At 49.1% G+C, this 21,860-nt stretch overlaps 1 protein-coding gene across 5 annotated transcripts in view; it reads left to right on the forward strand.

Moving 5' to 3' along the window:
• NDRG4 (NDRG family member 4) overlaps positions 1–21,860 on the forward strand; it is a 95,135-nt gene that overhangs the window by 11,656 nt on the left and 61,619 nt on the right. For 4 of the 5 annotated variants that reach the window (XM_019497254.2, XM_006271704.4, XM_019497252.2 and 1 more), the window contains exon 2: positions 17,489–17,580. In XM_019497254.2, coding sequence (XP_019352799.1) covers positions 17,512–17,580 — 69 coding nt within the window. In that variant the 5' untranslated portion in view covers positions 17,489–17,511. Of the gene's footprint in view, positions 1–5,753; positions 5,866–17,488; positions 17,581–21,860 lie in introns of those variants that run through there. The other variant, XM_059713713.1, reaches the window with a different exon arrangement.

Here is a 21,860-nt window from a genome sequence, read left to right on the forward strand (position 1 = left end):
ATTGACAGAGCTATTTTAGCAGAAGCCCTTTGCATGGGCAGTTTTGCTAGTATAGCTGTGCTTGCCCTGGTATGGCTTGTTTAACTCATGTGAAGTGGTGTTACTGCGTGGATACAAAATGCTTCTTTGTTGGTGTAATTGTGTCTGCACTAGGAGAATTTGCCAGCTTCAGGGAGTGGGGAAAAGGGTCAAAGGTTTGCCTGAGCCTGGGTGGGAGGCTAACTTAGTTAGGCCATGCTGGTTTCTGCAAGCTGTGACCCACAAAGGAGGGGTGGGGCTGGCACTGTTTGGCCATCATTGACTCTCCAACCTAAATTACATTTATAGGTAGATCTGTAGTGTGCCAGTGTTCCTATGCTAATAGCATGCTCCTATCAGAGGTGTGGTCACCATCTGTGAAGCAGTAGGAACATAGGTACCCCCTGGACAGTGTTCTGGAGAAGGAGGTGGACTCCCTTATTCTGTGACTGCTTCAGAATGGGGTGTGGTGGATAGTAGGGGTGGGGGAGGATGTGGCTCTCCTCATTCCTGGCTGGGGTGGATGTGCAAACAAGATCTTTATTTGGAAGAAGTTGCCTTGCTGGCTTGGGGGAAGCAAACTGATTTGTATGGGGATGGACATTCCTTGGTGTCCTAATAGGACCTAATAGCCACCCTCAGAGGCTCTGGCATTGAAGGGTGAAGCTGTGGTTTCCACTGAACTCCTGCCTTGAGATTGGGAATGTTGCAGGGTCTCCTCTCTTGCCTTCCCTTCCTCCTCCCATTACTGTAAGCTGCTTTCACTCATCTACCTGTTCCCGAGCCAGCCCTTGATGTGCTAGGAGGCTTGATGTCTCACCATCTATCAAGAATTGCTGTATTAGTCCAAAAAGTCTGTGAGGGGATTCCTAAGGAGAGTGGGCTGGTGCCGAGGAGGCACACAGACCCATTAGTCTACGTTACCTGCAGACAGTGCCTGTATTGTGACAGGCAGAGCCAGCAAAACCATTGATTTAGCTAAGATCCCTGGTGCAGCACCATATTTCACGAGTCTTACAAAGCTGGAATTGGTACTGTGTGTTCCTAACCCTTAAAGGAACAGTCTTCTTTATAGCTTCCCATCTAATTTTACTTTTCTTAAAGCCCTTTCAGAAGCTTAATAATAAATATTCTCCCCCAATGTGCAATTTATCCCTTCTCCAATAGGCGAGTGTGGTGTTTGGCTGTGGTTCCCTGCTGCAGCGAAAGTCAACATGGCTGCCTTTTGTTTGTTTCTATCTGGCTCCAGCATGGAATGGGGGCTGCTATCTACAGCTGTGCATCTGGGCTTCCCCGGTGGAGGGGTGGGGGGGGTGTTAATTGGCCAGGCCTGCTGCAGACCTGGCAGGGAGGCAATCATGTGTAACCTTTCTGTCTGCACCTGCTCTGACTTGCTTATACGGATTGCTAGCTCTTTGGGACAGGGGCTCTCTCTAGGTGTCTGTACAGCGCCTGGCACAATGGGACCCCAGCCAGGGTTGCAGCTTTTATGCTCTACTTTGATACAGAGGAGAGCCAGGCCCCTCACAGCTTTCCACACTGCATCTGGGCAGAGGTTCAAGGAGATTTTCTTCTGCAGAGGAAAAAAACCCCCAAACCATTGAAAATGGACTAACAAGCTGTGCCCTACAGAGCCGAACTGGCAAAAGTAGATTGGGTTCCCTTCATCTGCAGCACTGTCTCTCTCTAGACTCAACTCAAAAAACCTCTTGCTGCAGGGTCTGGGAGCAGACTCTGGAGGATGCATTTCAAACTGAGGTGGAGCTTCCTTCTGTCCCTCTAAGGTCCAGTTGTGTGTGGACACTTCTTTTGGATTCCCTTCTCTCATTTAGGAAAGCAGACGCCTTAGGCAGGGCTTGTGCCAGACTCCAGTGATGATCTGATGAGCACATACTCAAGTACTCCTACATTTGGGGTGTTGTTCAGACCTAACTCTGTAGCTGTCCTGCCTCCTGCTGCCCATAGTCATGCTCCAGCTATTTCTTGGTTTGTGCCTTAGATCAATGATGCTGTCTTGGAGGACTTTGGAGGAACAGAGTGTCCCAGGATAGGAAGGGTGTTTCTACCCAGACAAGTGCCATGCCGGATCTCATTAGAACACAATAGCACAATAGCACCCTGACCACATCACAACAAGGTCTGGCCCTAACCACTAAGGGAGCTGGAAATTCTCTTGAAGTTGTAGAGTCAGAGCCTATGGAAAGTGCAGAGCCAGGGTATGATGTGCTTCCTGCCACCAGCCTTGCTGTAGCTGCAAATGGCTAAAAATTGTGTGAGTTGTCCTCATTGTTAGGCAACAGGACTTATAAGATCAAGTCTTGAAACAACACCTGGGGGACTGCTGTTGTCAGGTCTTTGGGGCAGGCTTCTGGCATATCAGAGATGGAAAGACATGTCACTGTCTCCATTTGGTGAGCAAGGCAGAGGTACTGTAATATTGCCATGGGACTTTGCTGTGGGACACTCTAGGGCAGGGGTTGACAACATTTTTAATCAGGGTGCTACTTGAATGGAATTAAGCTCTGAGTGTGACCTGCTTCCAGTTTGGCTTGCACCATCGCTTCCACAGTCACTGCTCACCCCTGCAGTATCACCACCACTGTTACTTTCCACTGAAATGCCCCACTGCCAAAATGCCATGGAAGACCCCTGGCTCTGCAAGCCACATAAAATGGATCTGTGGGCTGGATCCAGCCCATGGGCCTTATGTTGTCAGGCAGATGCTCTTGGTAGAGGCTGTCATTTCTGCATCTTCACAAGCTCCTCAGATGGTTTTCTCCTTTGGCATCACAGTTGGTGTCCTGCAGTCAGTGGTTTCTATGCTGATCACCTATTTCTCCCAGGCATTGTGTCACCTCAGGGCCCAGGTTACAGTCTGCTGAGATGGAGAGGTAAGGCTGGGTGACATTGGCCATTGTAGTGGCAGAGGAGAAGTGCCATGCAGTCTGAGGAGGAGAAGGGGCAGGATGGATGCCTTCAGCTGTGATAATCAGCTGCAGGGAGGTGGTGCAGCTGATGATCACAGCTGCTTTGGATTGAAGCAATGCTTCTGGTTAGAGCTAGGCAGCCCATGGCTCCCTGGTGAGGAAGCTGGGTCTGTAGCAGCTTACAATCTATTGTGCTGTAGTCTGACCTCAGGTACTGCTCAGACAACTTCTGCACTGCAACCAGATCAGGACCCTGGCTTAAGGGGCATGGGAGAGATGTCTGCAGGGCTTGCACTCTTATAGCAGTACCGTAGCCCCTCCACTGACCTGCATGAGAACAGAAGGGTAGAGAAAGACAGGTGGTTCAGGCCACTTTAACTACAAAAGCTTTGGTGAATCCAAGTTGCTGGCAGAAAGCTGTCCCTAGTCTCTATCCGTGAACAACTGAAGAAATTCCTCCTCTATTCTTGTGCTGCTTGTTAGCAGTGGGTGCCCTCTCCTGCTGCCTGGTTGAATAAGCACCACCAATAACACAAGAAACACGGAATGCTCTTTTATTCTAGGGCTTAGGGGAGCCACCTAAGAGCCCTGGGCAGGGGGAAGGGGTCTTCAGGTGGTTTGCAGCTTTCAATATCAAGCTTTTGTGTTCCTGGGTTGAGACCCTAACCAGCTGAAATGGACCAAATTTGTTCTTCTGCCCCATTTTCTTTGAAGAACCTCTATCTGCATCAAATTTCCAAACAGCTTTCAGAGCCAGGCAGAACTAACTGTGTGATGGTGCCCTTAGTTTACACTGTTGCACTTGCCCCTAACAGGGCCTACAGTGGGGTAGCATAGTTCTAAGATTCAGGGCAGTGAGATAAGGACTCATAACCCAGGTACCAAGTGAAGATCTTTGTGCACCTGTGTCTAAACTGAGTTCATGTTAGCCTGGTGTGCTGGCTGACTACCTGCCAAGGGATGGAGAAGAGGGCAGGAGCACTTGGCAGTTCTTCAGGTTGGCAACTTCCAGTAGCTCACTGGCTTTTCTCCACTCCCCATCCGGGTCTGTGCTGAGAGCATCGCAGCTAATTCTGAGCCCACCTGGAGTCCCTGGACTCTTGCAGAAGCCTGGGAAACTGAGCTACCAAGATAGGCCTGTGCTGGGAAACACGGCCATGGCCTGTCTGTGGTATATCATGGCTTCCTGTTGTCGTGTTAAGCAGCCATGGCTTGGGTCCTGTCTGTCTTGTGGGAACTATGGTGGGTGCCTCATGACAGAACAGATGAGCTTTGTCTGTTCAATTTGGACACTATTTTATTTTGTGGACCTTGCTACATTTACACTGCACTGCATCCCTGCTCTGTTCAAGGCAGCAACGTAGGCTAAATAGGTAGGTCCATCAGGGTAGGTTGCTCCAAGATAATACCCTGTGGGTGCATCTACATGTGCACTTTAATGTACATTAGCTTATATTAATGTGCGTTAAAGCATCACAAAAATCCATGCGCTTTCGCTAATGCACATTAAAATAAGCTAATGCACTTTTTTCAAGTACTTCACGATGGAGGTACTAAATTTAATGCACATTAGCAAAAGTGCATTAATGAACGTGTAGAAGTGCCCTGTTTGAACAAGTGAGGGGGTGGTTTTGTTCTAACAGTGTTCCTCAATATGGAGGGCTGTTTGAGCACAGACCATTTAATAAGAATATAAGAATTGCCATTTACTGGGTCAGACCATAGGTCCACCTAGCCCAGCATCCTGTGTCAAACAAAGGTAAAAAATGGATGCTGAAAGGGAGAGTGAACTGCGTATGACCAGGGTTTTTTCCACTATGCTTCTCTCACTGTCAGCCTCCAGCATTTCAGGTCTAGGAAGTTCTAATTCAGAGGCTGTATCATAACTCCTGTGCTTAGTAACTACTGATGCCCCTGTTTTCCTAGCCTTGCTGTCAACCAGGGTGGAAACACCATTCATTGGCATACAGAAACCATAATTATAACATGGTTGACTCATAACTGTTATTAATAGCTGGGTTTAGACTTAGCAGGTGGTTGTATTTTCTCACAGACGGGATCCTGGAGACCATTTCAGGGTTTCCCTGGTGGCTGGAATGTCCCAGAGACCATGCTGGGACATCCTATCAAGTGTCTCTCACACACAGTCTCTGTAAGCATGCAGAAAAGTTCTACATTCTTCCTTGTCTTTTTTCCCCCCTGGTGCCCTAATGTTGCTGTTTGATCTTGGCTATGCAGAGCCTCCTTCAATTCCAAGCATTGTGTCTTCTTTGGCTTTAAGTCTGGCCCATGACATGCCCTTGATCAGTGTTGTTTGGGGGGGGGGGAGGGGTTCTTAGTAGGTTTGCATCCTCTCAGCACAGTTCCTCATGGAAGGAGAGAGGCACCAGTTAAGTGATGCCACTGTTTCTCGGAGCCTTGTGGGGATGTGTTGTGTGGGCAAGTCTCATAAGAATTTCACAGCCTGCTTTAGAAAAGAGCATTAAAATGCTAGAGAGAGCCACACTGAGGTAAGAGGGTCTTGTTCAGCGCCTGTAACTGAGCAAGGAAGTGGCGTGATGAGGATGGAGGGCTGTGGAATGGGAAATCACAGCAATTCACTCCTATTAACTCCCTGGATTGGCTGCAGGTGCCACCCAGCATGCCAATTAGACAGGCTAGGAACACCGATAATCCATTGTTCAGAGCTACTGAAATATATTGATTGCACTGAATCCCTGCCCCTGGCCATTGTCCCAATTAAGCAGGGAGGGAGCTAGTTAAGTGGCTGCCATTGAACGAAGCATGTTTTCTTGGTGCTTCTGCCCCACAATGAACAGTGCAAGGACCTTGCAGTGAGTCAGCTGCATCTCCAGCAGGCAGCACTTGCCATGGACACAGCATTTTCTTGGCCATAGTTTTCAGGGGCTTATGAAGGAAGGTAGGTGTTGCTAACCCTGATTTTTACAAAGCAGCCTAGTGATATGCCCATGACTCCATAGCCATGGCATGTTGTGGCTCCTGATATACCACAGGGCTCTGCAAAGCTTTGGTAGCTGACTTGATTCAGAGGAGATTTGACCTGATTCGGGGACCAAATCTGAATCAAATTGGGAGACCAAGTAAAAGCTCCAAATTGATTTGATTCGGAGATTCGGCCATAGACTAAACAGGCAGCTGACAAGTCTGTTGGGGTTGGGGGAAGGGAGAAGGAAGTCTGTTGGGGTTGGGGGAAGGGAGAGGGAAGTGGCATGAGGGAGGGGGGAATTGGGGCTGGGGCTGGGACAAGTTGCTCAGCCAGGGCAGGAGGGGTGCATTACTTGGGGAGGGGCGTGGGATGCAGGTGCGGTAGTGCTGCAAGTGCAGGATCTGCCGTGCTACTGCTTTCCCAGCCGGGGGAGGGTGGGGGCAGGATGCGGGCATGGCTCGCTCTAGACTGAAGGGAGCAAGCGGCAGCAGAGCATAGCCCCTGCTCCCAGTGCTGCTGCATCTGCAACCCATGCCCCCCACAGTGGCTGGCAGGTGGTGGCAGGGCAGAGCCCCAGCTCCCAGTGCTGATGTGGGTGTGGCGGTGCTGGGAGCAGGGGCTAAGCCCTGCTGCTGCTCAGAGCGAGCTGTGCCTGCATCGTGCCCCCCACACTAGCTGGGCAAGCAGCAGCAGGGCATAGTCCCCGTGGCTCCCCCCGCCAGGGCAGAAGGGCAGCTGTGGGAGAAGCTCCCACGGCTGCCCTACCCACCCCATCTTCTGCCCAGCCCTGGCCTAGTCTCAGCACTTAAAAGCCCCATACTTACCAGCTGCAGGAGTGGAAACTGGGGTCTCTGGGTGCTTGTGGCAGAGCCCCCCTGTGCAGTGCAGGGCAGTGTGGGGCAGCAGGGATCACCCTCCCCACCTGGCACCTGTGCAGCAGCTGCTGCATCATGTAGCTGCAGCATGGCTCAGCAGGGCATTGTGTGCTGCCTGGGAGCTGGGACAGCTCCATGTGTCAGCTGGAACCCAGCACCACTCAGCCTCGGTGGCCCCAGCTCCCAGACAGCGCGTGGTGCTCTGCCGAGCCACACTGCATCTGTGCCATGGGGCAGCTGCTGCATGGGTGCCAAGTGATCCCTGCTGCCCCCTACTGCCCCACGTTGCATGGGGGGGCTCTGCCATGAGCACACAGAGGCCCCAGTTGTCACTCCTGAGCTGTTATGGGGCTTTTGTTTTTTGGTTTTGTTTTTTTTAAAGTGCCAGAACTAGTCTGGGGCTGGGCAGGGGATGGGGCTGGGCAGGGCAGCCATGGGGGCTTCTCCTGCAGCTCCCCCCGTGCAGGGAGAGGCAGGCACAGCCGGAGGAGCTGCAGGAGAACCTGCAGCTGTTCGGCTTTGCCTGCCTCTCCCTGGCTGATCCAAATCACTGCATCTCACTGAATCTTCCAAAGCTGATTCGGCCAGATCAATTCAGGACAGTGATCCGAATTGAATCACTGTCCTCCGAATCAGCCGAATCTGAATCCGAATCAAATACTTCCCTATTCACACAGGCTTAATGTACCGTATATTTGAGGCAAGGCCGTAAGCGTTTAAAGATCACAGGCCCCAAGAGCTTGATGGCAGCACTGCCTTCCTGATTTCATAGACCAGTTGGTGTCTCTTGGAAAGACCTTCCTTTGGCTTGGGCTGTGCACAGTGTTCTAGGGGAAAGGAGATCCTGGAAGCCATTGCTGAGGCATTGGCCTATTGACAGCATCACACACAGCTAGAGAGGAAAAGACATGGTTTGGAGTACCTAGTTTGCTCCAGGGAGAGTGAAAAGGGGAGAAGCTGGAAAGGGAGGGAAGCAGTGCATTGCATGGCTCTCCACTGATTTTTGGCCTCCTTAAGCACAGGTCTGCAGCTGCTGCCATGGACCCCTGGGATGACAAGCGAGGGATTGCACCATCTTAAATGAGACGGGACATAATCCAGACCTGGGCACAGACAGGCTGGAAAATCCAGTCTTGCTGGATGACCGGGGAAACATCCATCCACCCTGAATTCTAGCCAGCAGGCATTCCACAAGCATTTCCAATGGTAACTTGGATGAGCTCTGGCTAGTAGGGAGGTGCCAGCTGCTTGTGCACATCTGTTTGTACTTCTGGGCTTGGCACAGACTTGGGACCCAGGCAGGGCGCAAATGAAACAGGACAGTGTGGGTCAGCAGTTCATTTGCCAGAATTGGGACACACTGGTTCTGCTCCCAGCTCTGCCACAGACTCACTGCATGGACCTGGGCAAGTGACTCTGCCTCTTTGGGCCTCAGTTTTCCCAATTGTGAAATGAGGATGATAATTCTTTACCTTACACAGGTGCTGACTGGCTTAATTCACAGAGCTGGGGAGATACTGTGGCAGCCCACAGTGGAAGGGCACTATTATATAGTGATGATAACAGTGAGAGTCAGATTCTGCTTACAGGCCTAGTGACTGAAGTCCTCAACTGCCAGGAAAATCCTCAGTAAAGCATCATAGGATGCGGCTAAACAGCACTGCTGCTATTGTTATTATTTATATCACTGTGGCCCAGACCATTGCCCCACTGTGCTAGGTACAAAGAAGTGGTCTTTGTTATGAATAGCCTGCAATCTAAATAGTACCTTCCCAGTGCCATAGCACTCGTGCACCATTTTTTACATTCCAGCACCTCTTGGAGCAGCAAATTTCCATTGCTCCCACAGTACAGCAAGGGAACTGTGGTGCGGAGATGCTAAGTGACTTGCCCAGGGTCACTCAGGAGGCTTATAGCAGAACAGGAAGTTGGAACCAGGTGTCTCATACCTTTGGTGATTGCCCAGCCTCTGCATCATATTTCCATTTCTGAGTGTTTTAAACTGGATTCAGTCATATTAATGATGCACTAACTGCTTTGCCCAGACAGCCTGACCTTGACCAGCTGCTACCTGGTAAATCAGCTACATCTGTGGTGCCATTAATGATGACCTGAATGATCACTGGATGAAATTCCCCAGCTGGGTTTTGAGGTGCTAGTTCTCTTCCAAGCCAAGCTATCAGTGTGATCTTTATTAACCCATTCATTAACTGTGGGGCTGTCATTACTGCTGGGGAGGGTTGGATTTTCTGGGGTTTCAAAACACAAATCCAGTTAACATATGCTGGGAGAATGGATTTGTTCGCAACATGCTTTGCCCCTCATGCAGGGTGATTCCTGCATACTTGATGGGGGCATTAACCTCTTTATTATTGGGGTCATACTTATTGAAAAATCCTGTAAAACCTGAAGAGAAGGCTCTCTTCTGGCCAGCCCATGGACTTCTATTGCAAAGGATTCATTTCCTACCAAGCTGCAGAGGTTGTTAGAGCAATCCTGTGAGAACCATCTTAGTTTTTCTCTGTTAAATTCTCTGAGACATTTCTGTAAGGGGTGCCTATTGCACTCATGCCCTGCACCCCCAAAGCTCCCCTAACTTGTAGATTGTCTCCCTGTAGAACTTCTGCTTCATGCTGCCAGCACTGAAACTAGAGCTTAACTGGAAAATATGTTATTTTTGGTGAGAATTTTTTGTGAAAAAAGAAAAAAAGGCTAAATTGCTCCTGGAAAATGTGAAGTTTTAAGTGAAAAATCAATCCATCAAATATTGTGCCTCTGAAATGCCACTGCAGTGCTTCATGGGAGTTGTAGGTTGGTACCTTAGGCTCCCCTTTTCCCCTAGAATGCTGAGCTCTCTCGTTGGACAGGGTAGTCCTGCCTTGAGCAGAGAGCTGGCCTAGGTGACATCCCGAGGTCCCTTCCAGCCTTACTTTCCTACTCTTCCTCCAGTGCTGCGTGGTCTCCTGTCTCTGTGAGGGGAGGCTGTTTGTGATGCATCCTAGAACATAGTCCTCTGGGGCAGGGACTGTGTTCTGTGTTTGTATAACATGTATGACACTGGACTCTTCTGTGCTAACAGTGGGAATATTAAGATGTAAACCCAATTTTGTGTCAGGAAAAAAGCTTTTAAAGGGAAATATTTTGACCAGCCCTAGCTGGAAGCCCTGTTTACAAGAGCATTTGGAACCCACAACCACTCCATGTCCTCTATCATTTGTTCTGAATCCATGTTTCCCAGTTCAGTCCATCTGCCCACATGGCACTGCCTACTCTGTACCCTTTTTATAGCTGCCTCCTCCACAGAGTGGAGTGGTGAAGGTTTGTGTCCATGGAATGCAAAAGCCAGGACAGTGTTTCTAAGCAGGGGTCCAAGCATTTTACCAGGTAGTGCCCTCTACTGTAGGTGGCATGTGAGGGTGACAACTTCATATGGAGCCCAATATCAAGGTGGTGGGAAGAGAATGGGCATCTAAAAATATGCCCAGCTTGCATTGGGACATCTAGTTTCCATGGAAACAGTGAAGCCTTAGAGTGAGCATATTCAGGCTGGGAGGGTGCAGGTACAATCTTTCTCCTGCCTGGTTGAGGTGTGTTAATGTGCTGCAGTTTTCTGCTTCTTCTGAATGGTGTGGGGGCACTGAGTAGTGTCCTGCCAAGAACATCCAGGAGATCAGAAGGCCTTGTCTAGCAATCGGTGAGACTGCCCAGGTCCCCAGCGGCATGCACCCTGATGGGGACAGTGTGGGAATCAGTGGAGACCTACCAGGAACAGAGGGAATTTGGCTGGGATCCCAGGGTTGTCAGAAGAAATCTTGATAGGAGAGCTTTCCAGTGGGAGGAATAAATGAGGTCTGAGCTAGATGGGTTTGTTAAGCACTTCAAGGTTGCATAATGTGTGTGATAACCAGAGTAAACCACACTTCTGGGATGTGTGAGTATAGACCTTACTGAACTCAGGGCAGTATTAATCAGGATTAACTACATACAGTCTATGCAATTAGATCTTCTTGCACCAGTGAATCCCAGTAGGTTGTTATAACATTACCCCTGATTTACACTGGTATCAGATCAAAATTGATCCCCTTCCTCTCTGTCTTCTCTAAGGTGTCTCCCACCTTGGTGTGTGACTCATGGCCCCTGTTCATTTTGCAGCCCTCCTGAGGGGAGTCATCATGGGAGCTGAGATCTGCCTGGCACAGTATCCCAAGGGAGGACATAGCAGGCCCTGAGCATTTATGCTCCAATCTCATATTGCATTATTCAAAACCAAATATGCCTTTGACTTCCTATTGTCATGCCAGACGTCTGGACAAATCTTAAGAGGGAGGCTTTTGCTGCTTTGTTACTACCAAACAAATCAGGTCAGTGATCAAACCAAGCTTGGCAGTCTTTCGAGAGTCAGACTTTCTCAACTCCCTGCTTGGGGAGAGCTGCCTGAGCCATCATTTTCCATTTCCTCTGGCAGAAGTTTCTGGTCCTTCCAACTTCTTGCCTTCTCAGCTGACTCCTGAATAGGCCATGGGGCTGAAATTCTGGTGCCAATGGCAAATATCTTGTAGCATTCCCTCAGGCTAGGATTTCACACTCACACTTCTTGCCAAGGGGTATGTAATTCAGGTGCACTCCAGGCAGGCCTGTGGCCTTCTTAGATCTTGCCCTCACTTACACCTCAAGAATGCTGCTGGTTTCTTGGGGTTGCAGGCATGTAGATTCAGGCAAAGTGAGGCGCTTGGGCATAAAGGTTGTTTCTCTTTGGTGTGTTAAATTCAAGGGTCTGGTTATCATCTCACTTTTTCTTTCACTGATGCTAGGGGCCTTAATTCTGATTTACAGTGAGGGAAGCAAAATGAGAATAAGACCCCAAACCTGAAAGAACACCTGTCCCTGAGGAGGGCTGTCCTAGAACAGATAGAAGGAAAGCAGTGACTTCCGTGTGAAGTCATTTTGTTTTGGAGAGTTAGTTAGGATTTCTGGCTTGAAACTCTGAACTCAGTTCAAACTTGAACCTGGGCCCTGTAGTTTTTGAAAACATCAGCATCTCCCTACTACCAGAATTTGAAGACAAGTTAAAGACAGCCAAACAATATTTTCAGGCATTTTGCAAACTATGAACTAGCTATGATGGTACTCATGCCCTGGTTTAGGTTGCGCTCATCTGTTTGATATTGTATGTTATGGCTTTGCCTTCTGCATACAAATCGCTGCATGAACTCCATGCAAATGTGTTCACCCTGTCATTCTCTCCAGAAATGTCTGTGCAACCATTCTAGAAATCTTTGTTTTCCTTCTTGTTTGTAAAGCTTCCAGCTATGCAATCAGGGAGCAGGAACAAGAGCATGTGACTGCTGTGTCCAATTGCACCTTTCTAAAAATGAATGCCTTGCAGAGTGAAATATGTTTACATGAAATATTCATCAAACAGCAATGGCTGAGAAACAAAGCAGGCTGGTGATGCTTTGCAAACATGGGAAGAGCTATGTTTGTTCTGTGCAAATAATTCCCCCTAAGTCCCATATTCTAATACAACCTCTGAACTGGGGCTAAGTGTACCTGGTTTGTTTTAGGTTTTTCATTAACCCTTGAGCATCTCTATTTTCCATTTTTTGGAACTCCAAACCCCTTTCAGTGCTTGGAAGTTAACTTGCCTGTCATTGCTCTTATCCTCCAGAATGCAATTAACATGTTAGAAAACATCACGTGACTGAATTCAGAGGTTCTGGTGCCAGGAGTAATAACATCTATCGTGGTATTGGGAAAGGCAGAAAGCTGCCTGAGATCCTTGGGGAACTCTTCCTGGGCTCTGACTGGGAACCTGTAGTTGCATAATGCAGATGCCTGTGTCACATTTAGAACCTGGACCCTGAATGGAGCAGACCTAGCAGGCTGCTTGGCTCTGAGTGATTCCTGAGCCATGCAGGAAACAGAGAAGTGTGTGAGAAAAGGGTAGGGGAGGCACCTCTTAGACTGCAGGTGCTGCTGGAGAAGCTGAGGAAGGTTTGGTTTCAAGGGGAAAGATGTGGGCAGCTGGGGCTGATTCAAATTAGACATCAAAGTGCAATGTGCAGCGCATAAGAGAGCAAGTGTAATTGGGCCTGCCCGCCTCAAGGGCGCGGAAGAGAATGGAAGGCAGTCACTGATGGCAACAGCAATGTGAGGGGAGGGAGAGACCAGTAGCATCTTGTGGGTTCCAATCTGGGCCCTTCCAGGGGCTGACTGTTATTGTCGTATTGTCTGCTAGTCCTTCTAGTGGGTGTGGAGGACCAGGACTGTGTGATCACCAGAGATCTGGGTTTTCTGTTTGCCAAAGAAAAATGTGGTAAAATCCGAGTGGGTTTTTTTTTCTCATTCTAAAGAGAAAAAACAGATTTTCTTCTTTAAAAGAGAAAAATGCAGGAAATGGTGGGTTTCTGCTTGCAGGCTGGCAGACTTCCAGCCTGCAAGGGCCTGGGGGGAGCGGGAGGCAGGTGGTTAGGCAGGGGCGCTGTGTGCATGTGTGCAGTCACATGCATATGGACACTAGACAGCCTGGAGAGCAGCTCCTGCAGGTAAGTCTGGGTGAGGGGGAGGGGGGAAATGAGGCCCCCCATAGGGAGGAAAGGAGGGAGTTGGGCAGGGCAGGGCTAGGCCTGGGGCTGCTGCCCACTAGGGTGGTGCGTGGGGCTTGGGGCCTGGATCTGGAATGCGCGGCCGTAGGGCCCTGGCAGGGAGCAGGTCGGGGCAGTGGGCAGCTCACCCTGGGAACCAAACGTCCACGTTTAGATGTGGCCAGAGTTTCCACACAGGAACTTGAACTGGTATAACTACAGCAGTTAAAATACACTGGTACAACTATACATATAGAAAGTAGGGTAGATTTATACCCTATAGACTAACCAAAGTAGCTATATATGTATTACAAGCTTTTGTGAGCTGAAACTCACTACATCAGATGCTGTGAAACTATACATAGCAGATCCAGGAAAGGGGTTGTGGAGGGTGCAGTTGCATCCCCCCTTCAACTCCCCCTGATTGCACTGCTGCAGCTATGACAGTATTACTGGTAAAGATTTCCTATGTAACTAATCCCTTAAGACCCTGCCATATGCTTCCAAAGGAGATGGCTCTGCCAGATCCATTGCCCAGCCTGGACCTGGCCATTGCAAAGATCATCAGTACAGGGGCATCCAGTAAGAGGATTTGCCCTTTTGTGTAGACTCAGCTTTGTTATTGCTGGAGCACACACATTGTGTCATGGCAGCAACAGGTATCAGTGTCCACTCCTCCCCACTCACGCTGTGCTATGCTACATCAGCTGCTTGGGGTTTTCCTGATTTCTGCTGTCTCCTGAAGCAGCGTTACTTACTCATCAAATATGTCTGCAGCTTCTAAGCCTGGCTTGGAAAGTAGCCCCTTATGTGGCTTTGATAGAGACATAGTGAAAGATATGTGAAGATTCTCTCGGCTCTTGGATGGCACTCTCCTCCAGCCAGACGCAGGACCAAAGTCAGACCTGGCCCACGACTGCTGACTTCAGGAGGATTTGCGCCTGCTTCCAGCTCTGAGAGCTCTGGATTTTGGCCCATTGCCCATGACTTTTTTCCTGCTCCCAGTCCTGGGCATCTCTTGAGAGATGTCACCAGTCACACTCAATAGGATAGATGGGGACAGGTCGATGGGGACAGCTCTCCAGTAGGGGCAGGACAGTGACTGCACTGACACTAATCCTCCTGAGATGCATAGCAAAGTTACACTAGTGTAAACAGAGGTGTATGTTTAAACCACTAGAGTAAATCCACATGGGGAGAATTTTTGGTATAAAACTACACTAAGAAGCCATGTCCAGATGAGCGTGGCTGTGCTTATACTACACATTTAGCTGTTCTCTGCACTTCAAGGGAGCATAGTGGGGGTAGGGGGTGTTATGATCCAAGGGTCAAAAAACCTTCCCTCCACAAAAAAAGTCGAGTGGTGCACATGGGGGCAGCATGAGGCGCTCAGAACTAGCACCTGGCCAGCTGGAGCCATACTCCGGCTGCTGGCCAGGCTCCAAGCAGCAGGATCACTGCTGCTGCAGTCCTGGGAGTCCGCTAGGACCTGGTGACAAAGCAAGACTTGTATAGTCATCTTGCCCTTCCAAGAAGCTTGAGACTAGTGAGAAGGATGGTTTCTGTAGCAGATTCAGAGTGGAAATGCTGTCTTCTGCTCTATGCTCATTCCCCAGGGCAGCCCATCGATGAGCTAATGAGTCTGGTGCAGAAATACAATGGAACGTTAATGAACAAATGCCTCATAATCCCAAACAAGGGCACCATGTCTTAAACAAAGAGACTGTCGCTGCCCTGCCCAGTAACCCACTGTCTGCTGCAAATTAGTTAATTAATCTTTCCTGTCTGATGCCTCTCCAGGGAAGTAAAAGAGAGTAAGAGCTGGTGGCTGGTTGGGCCTTGTCTGTGCATGGAGCATGTTGAATATATAGCAGTGTAGACACTTAGCAGCCTCCTTGGGTTTTGCGTGGAGGCAGAGGTGGGCTGTGAAATCCCGTGCCAAGGCAGTGCTCTGAGCTTGGGCTAAATTTGGGGCCAGTCAGGCATTGATTGACAACAGAGTTTCTTTCTGCAAAGTATTATTCCATCAAAACGGTAGTTATTTGTGGTTGCAAAGAAAGCTTTTGTCAGGAAAGGGTTCTTCACTCTGGCATGGAGTCTCTGAGGGGTGTATTTCAGTGAGTCATGTACTCTCTTGGGATGTGGGAGGCTAAAGATGAAGCCCCTGGTCTAACTTGAATCTCGGTTTCTCCCACCTGGTCTGCACTCTAACTTCCAGGTTTCTGTGGGAAGTGGAACACTGTCTCCATCTCTAGTGGTGGTGCCCCTGAGGAAGAAGCTTGTGTGATTGAACCTGAGGCTTTCTTAGCTAGAGGTTTGGCTCAGTGTTTTATGTGGTGATCAGGGTGACAGGTGACTTCTCTCTTGGGAACCACCAGACTTGGCCCTGCCCTCCACTGTGTGCAGTGGCATCTTGGGCCTGTCAGATGTCCCAACCAAAGCAGGAGTAGCCCTTAGAGGGGACACCTCCGTGGTCCTTCCATATAGAGTGTTTTTCCATCTGTCTGCTGTGAACCAGGCTCTCAAGGCAGTGCAAGGGGTGCTATGCTGCAGGATGCAGGAATGACCTCTGAGGCTGCATGTAGTCACAATTCTGTGTGACTCTTTCAGGGCATTACCCTGAAATGCCAGCACGGATCGTGCACATACTGCATCCCTGTCGGTGGCTACTGTCTCCTTTACGTCAGTCATAAACAGTTATGCAGGGCTGAGACATCAGTCGTAAACAGTTACACGGGGCTGAGCTGAGCTTGCCAGAGGTGGCTGCGTTTCGGCAATGGGTTGCAGCGGCTGGTTTGCAAACAGCTTGGGGAAGGAAGTGCTGTGTGCAGCTGATATAGGAAGCTCAAGACTGGCAGCCTCTCCTTAACTTGGTGATGCTCAGACCACAGCTTCCAAGCCATGGTACTTTCACCACCTTTCCCTGAAGCTGGCATCAAAGCTTTCCTTTCCCTGCTTGTGCAGGGCTGCAATGCTGAATAATGCAATGCACGTGCTGTCTGTCCCTGTCAGCTGTGGTCCAAGTCCTTACCTGTCCCAGTAGGAGCAGGAGTAAATGCTTGTAGATACTATTGTGGCTCTTGGATTATCACTGACCACTCACCTGACTCCTGAGCTGGTCAGGACTGAGTGGGTTTGTGCTGCCTGTGCTGCCTCTGCTGAGTAGGACCGCTACTAACCCCAAGTCCTACCTGCTCAGTCCTATTCCATAGGCACCCAGGCCCAGCTGTTAGGCAGAGGAGGGGACTTAGTCGGTTTCTGAATGCACATCTTTAGAGCTGCTCTCAGGATCCTGTCTTGGGGGAGCCCAAGTGTGGTGTTGGGGTGTGTGCTCAAGCTGTCTAATTGCTGAGTTTAAGCACATGGAGTGGGAGTGAGTGGGCAGGGCCTGATGCCCAGCAGGGAGCTGGTGTTCATGTGGACAGCATCGCTACCTTAAGTCTTTCTTTTCTCAGGTGCTACACAGAAGGAGCCCCCTTCACTTCCCCTGTCTCCCATTACTAAGATCTTTTGCACAGTGTAAATCTGTTTACTCAGTAAAAGCCAGAGAGCAAAAGAGCAGGACCTTGTTGAAGAAGAAATTGTTCTTTTGTTCATAGTGTGACCAATGCCCAACATGATGGGCTCCTGGTCTACCGATAAGGCCTCTAGCTACTCCTGCAATACAAACAGTAAATGGCCCTGCTGACTGACATGGCAATGGGTCTAAAGGTTACTGCTACCCAGCAGCTTGTGGGATGGGGCTAGCCACTAATCTGAGAGAGGTAGGCTAAGAAAGTGAAACTCCTGTGGTCTCCTGGCTCACCCAGAGCTCAGGCTTTGCTCGGTGAGGTCAGAAACCCTGCAGGGCAGTGCAAGGCTGCTTAAAACCTGCAGTTGGGAGCCAGGCAAGGTCAGCAGTTACATATAGTTCATACTCCCAACCAACGCATCTGGCATTTTACCTGAGCTTCCCACTCACCTGTGAGGCTAAGTCAAGCTACATATCCCTGGAGAGTGGGGGAAGCTAAGCAGGTTGCTTCCCTATGCAGCTGTCCTCTGCTGCTCCATCCCTGAGCTCAGGTTGAAGGGTTCTGTGGTCCCAACAGGCTGGATGCCAGGGCACTGATGTATGTACTGTGTTTTGTCCCCTTGCAGGGCTTTTGCTCCAGGAAGTGACCATGGCAGGTCTGCATGAGCTGCGATTCACCGAGGAGAAGCCGCTGCTGCGTGGGCAGGACACTGAGCTGGTGAGTGGGTTGTCTTCCTCTCCCCTCTGTCATTGTCTGACCTACACCCTCACCCCTTCCAGTCAGTGGTGCTAAGCAAGCAAGGAAATACTGGGGTTGTGGACTGCAGGGAGTGGCTATATACCTTGCTTTGTCTTTGTCTAAGTGTGATGCCTACACATAGCAGTCCTGGGTGCAGCTGAACTGCCTGAGTGCCTGTAGTGTACGGCCTTATGCATGAGCATGGTCCTACTCAGCCCATTGCAAGAGATAAAGAACCTACTACTGCTGCTAGCTAGGAGAGCTCTCCTGTAGCTCAGATGCAAGCAATTGAGTTCTGTGTGGGTGGGTGTGTGTGCAACTCCGAATCAATGGGTGTCCATGTCGCATACCATATCCTGTTGTAATTGTGACTGCTCCAATGTATTCTGGGACACCCTGATACCCCACTTGCAAAGTGCCCAGCACTGTTACTGGGAACAGGGGCCTTTGGCTGACTCAGAACCCAGCATACATGCTTGGGTAGCACCTTGAACCTCTGAGCTAATGTTGCAATACTGGTCTGTACTGGAAAGAAACTGCAGTGCATTGGACTAATGCAACTGGGCCTTAGCTGAAGATTGGTTTCAAGGTACTTCATCTTCCTGGCTTGGACAGCACCTGCAGACACTAGGAGCCTCTGCCTGCCTGAGCTGCCACTCCAGAATCATCCCCTATCTGCTTTGTGAGCAGCAAGAGTGACATCTTGTGGCTAAACGCTGAGCCTATATCATCCAAAGGGAGGAGTATCTGGTACAACTGGTCTGTGCTCAGCGACTGAGCACCTACCTATTCTTGGTGCCTTCCCTGCCCACCTGGGTGTGGCTCCAAGCCTGGGTCTTTGAAATGATGGGAGAGTGCCCAGCTGGGCAGTAGGCTCTGAAGTGACAAATGATGCATGATGGGTGTGATCTAGCTACCTCAGGCCCTCCCTTCCACCCAGCCATAGCAGGCTTGATTCCATTCGGTGTCTCAGTGGTGATCCAGACTCAGCCAGAGGGGTGATGCATGGTGACCCATCCACCCTGCTTATACTTTGCCTTCCTTTGTGAGAGCAAGGGTGATGGTTGTAGCCGTGCTGGTGTAAGGACATAGGCAGACAAGGTTCTTTGGGTAAATGATCTTTTAGTAGACCAACTAAATAGTTGGAAACTATTAAAAGACCAGCTAAATAGTTGGTCTTTAATAAATAGTTGGTCTTTTATTAGACCAACTAAATAGTTGGAAAAATTTGTTCTTTGCAAGCTTTCAGGCACAAACACCCTTCTTCAGGCATAGGGAGCAAAGCACTAATCACAGGGACTTGAGTTCCCATTCCGTTTCCCTGCAATCAGACCATGGGGGATGAAACTCAAAACCTCAGTGTGGCACCTTTTGTGTAATAGCTGAGTGGGAGGAAAGTAACGTCTGGAACCAGACAGACACTGCTTTGTCTGGGACTAGAGAAGGAGCAGGGAGGAGTCTGGGGAGTGTCTATAATGGAGATTAGCCAGCTGATTTCTTTGTGCAGGCTGTTTAGAGTAGGATGGGCAGATGACCAGAAGAACCCAGTGTTGCATAGATCATGTCTCAAACAAGAGACATCTTGGGGCACAACACACAGGCCCTGCACTCATCTAACTGTATGGTTCCTTTGTGGGCTGATCTACTGCATAGGTAGGCTCTTGGAAATCGGAACTTCCTGGCATTTTAGGTTCCCAGTGTCAGGATGTTGAACATGACCCTGCCACCTTTTGTGGTGGAGACTTGCTCTGTGGGGATCCATCACAAGGAGGTGGTATGCTGCCCACTTCAGGAGGGCACTGGAAATCATAGAGCTACAGAAGAATAGGGATGGAAGGGAGGTCTAGTCCAAGTTCTTGCCTGAAGCAGGATCTTCCCTGTCCAAATCATCCTGTACAAATCCTTGTCTTACCTATTGCTAAAACTTCAGTTAATCCTAACACACAGCCACAAAGCAAAACACAATAACCTGCCACAGGGAAAGGAGGTGGATAGTGTCTTGCTACTGCAGGGGTTAAAATATATTTGAGAAGTCCAAGGAAGAGGACCTTGACCCTCTGATACAGAGGCAGGAAAAACTCCTACAGTCTGTACCAAGCTGACAGTGGGGCAAAATTCCTTTCTGACCCTAAATTTTGGTGCTTGATCTGACCTTCAGCAGAGGGGCAAGATCCTCTATCTAGGAATTTCTAGGTTTTGGTTCCTGCAGAAGCATTGGCAGACCTCAGTCAAAATCCCCAACTGTTGCTGTATCCAACACCCAGTGCTTCTGAGGAAAGCAAAAAAAAAACCCCAACCTTGATGTGGAGCAACCAGAGTCAAAAAGCAGCAAAGCCCAGAAGCATGGGAAATACCATAACACAGAATAGCCATAGCTACTCCTAGATCATCCCTGACCAATGCTTATCCAACCACTTCTTGAACAGCTCCAACGATGGAGAGTCCACATCTTCCCTAGAGAACCTGTTCCATTGCCTCATTGTTCCAATAGTGAAGAAGTTTGTCCTGATATCCAGTATAACCTACTTTATCTTCTAAGAGAAAAATTCTGGCCACATGCCCTTGGCCAAAAGGTGCTGTATTTTAGGGTCTACAAGGGCATGTGGTCTTCAAATTGTTCTCGGATCCTTTGCAACCTGGAACCATCACTACTTTCAGTCAATTGGATCCAATTTGCTTCTAGCCCCTTTTCCCCTTTGGATGTGCGGGCTTGATTCATATCAGCCTTCCCCCTTGTGCAATTGCTTCTACCTGTGAGCTTCTCATGTTCTGATTGCTGCTCCTTTCCCAGGTAAAACTGGTTATGCAGGGAAGGGGTAGTGAAGAATGCCCCTGTGGTGCAGGAACAGTTGGATCAGCCGTTTTGGACTTGACCCTTTTCCAGCCATTTTGGGCCTATCTCTTCTGCAGCAGAAATATGGTCTGCGTGATTTTTCAATGTGGTCTTCTGAAATTGGGGAAGAGAATTTCTATTCCACAGGAAATCCTGACATTTCAAAATTGTTCTTCATTCTGACTTAGGTAACAAGTCAAAATCTCAGGTTCTTTTTATGGAATAGAAATTGCAAACTGTTTCAGTGTGGAATATTTTTTAAACATTGGTTTTTAAACATTTCATTTGGCTCTGCTTTGTGTTCTGTGGAAATCTTTCCATCCAGGGAAGGATGCAATGGACAGCACTTGGGATTCTGACTGTTCAGGGGCAGCACTTGGGATTCTGACTGTTCAGGGGCAGCACTTGGGATTCTGACTGTTGTGTTGGAGCAGGTGAGGGGACAAGGTCCCCTGTCGAAGGGATCAGCACAGTTCCTACTTTGAATTAGTCCATGTCAGAGTTCCCTCTCCTGGATTTTCTGAGCTCTCTCTCCTCTTTCTTTCGCTGGTTGCCTGTGCCCCTAAGCCTGACTGTCTGTACCCATGTTCCCAGGCAGACCTACCTTTCAGTTCTGTATCTTGTATGTGGACCTTTTGTCAATAATGGATGACATGGCATAACAAGGAGACATAGCTCGCACAGGAGAAACCCAACTAGGGTGGCATCTCTTCTGGCTGCATCTAGAAGCTGCTTTGGAGACATGCGCGTGCACACACACACACACGTGCACACATACAGATGCATCTAAAAGTGGGCAAGTGCCCAGGTGCTGGAGTATAGGGGAGAGAATACAGAACATGGGCATGTATGTTCAAGATACTGCTGTTCAAATGCAGATACATGGATTGTGTGTGTGCCAGGTTACCACTATAGAGACCTAAGTGTGTGAAACACTTGTATAACTTCTGGGTGGGAAGGTGTGCAAATATTGAAACACTGCTGTATGGCTGCAACCTCATGGAATATGTATGTCCCCTGCTTTGTGTGTGTGTGTGCACACGCGTGCATGTGTGTTTTACTATTTATTTATTATCTCTCACAATACAAGAACCTAGGCGTCATAAAATGAAATTAGCAGGCAGTAAGTTTAAAACCAGCAAAAGGAAGTTCTTTTTCACACTGTGTGTCAAAGTGTGGAATTCCTTGCCACCAGGTGTGTGTGTGTATGCATGGATGCATGCATATACTAGAGGTCTCCCTTTGTGTCAGATGATATGAGGGTCTGAGAGAAGGACACCTAGAGAGTTTTAACTCAAGGCTCAAATCTCTGGTTCAGTCCTGGTGTTGAGACATGGCATCCATCACCATGACTATACATGGTGACATTTATGCACAGCTGCCAGCCCTTCTAAAGTGGAATGGGCCAGAGGCAGCAACCTGGGTC

This window comes from Alligator mississippiensis, chromosome 10, assembly GCF_030867095.1.
Source record: "Alligator mississippiensis isolate rAllMis1 chromosome 10, rAllMis1, whole genome shotgun sequence".
NCBI classification, from domain to species: domain Eukaryota; kingdom Metazoa; phylum Chordata; order Crocodylia; family Alligatoridae; genus Alligator; species Alligator mississippiensis.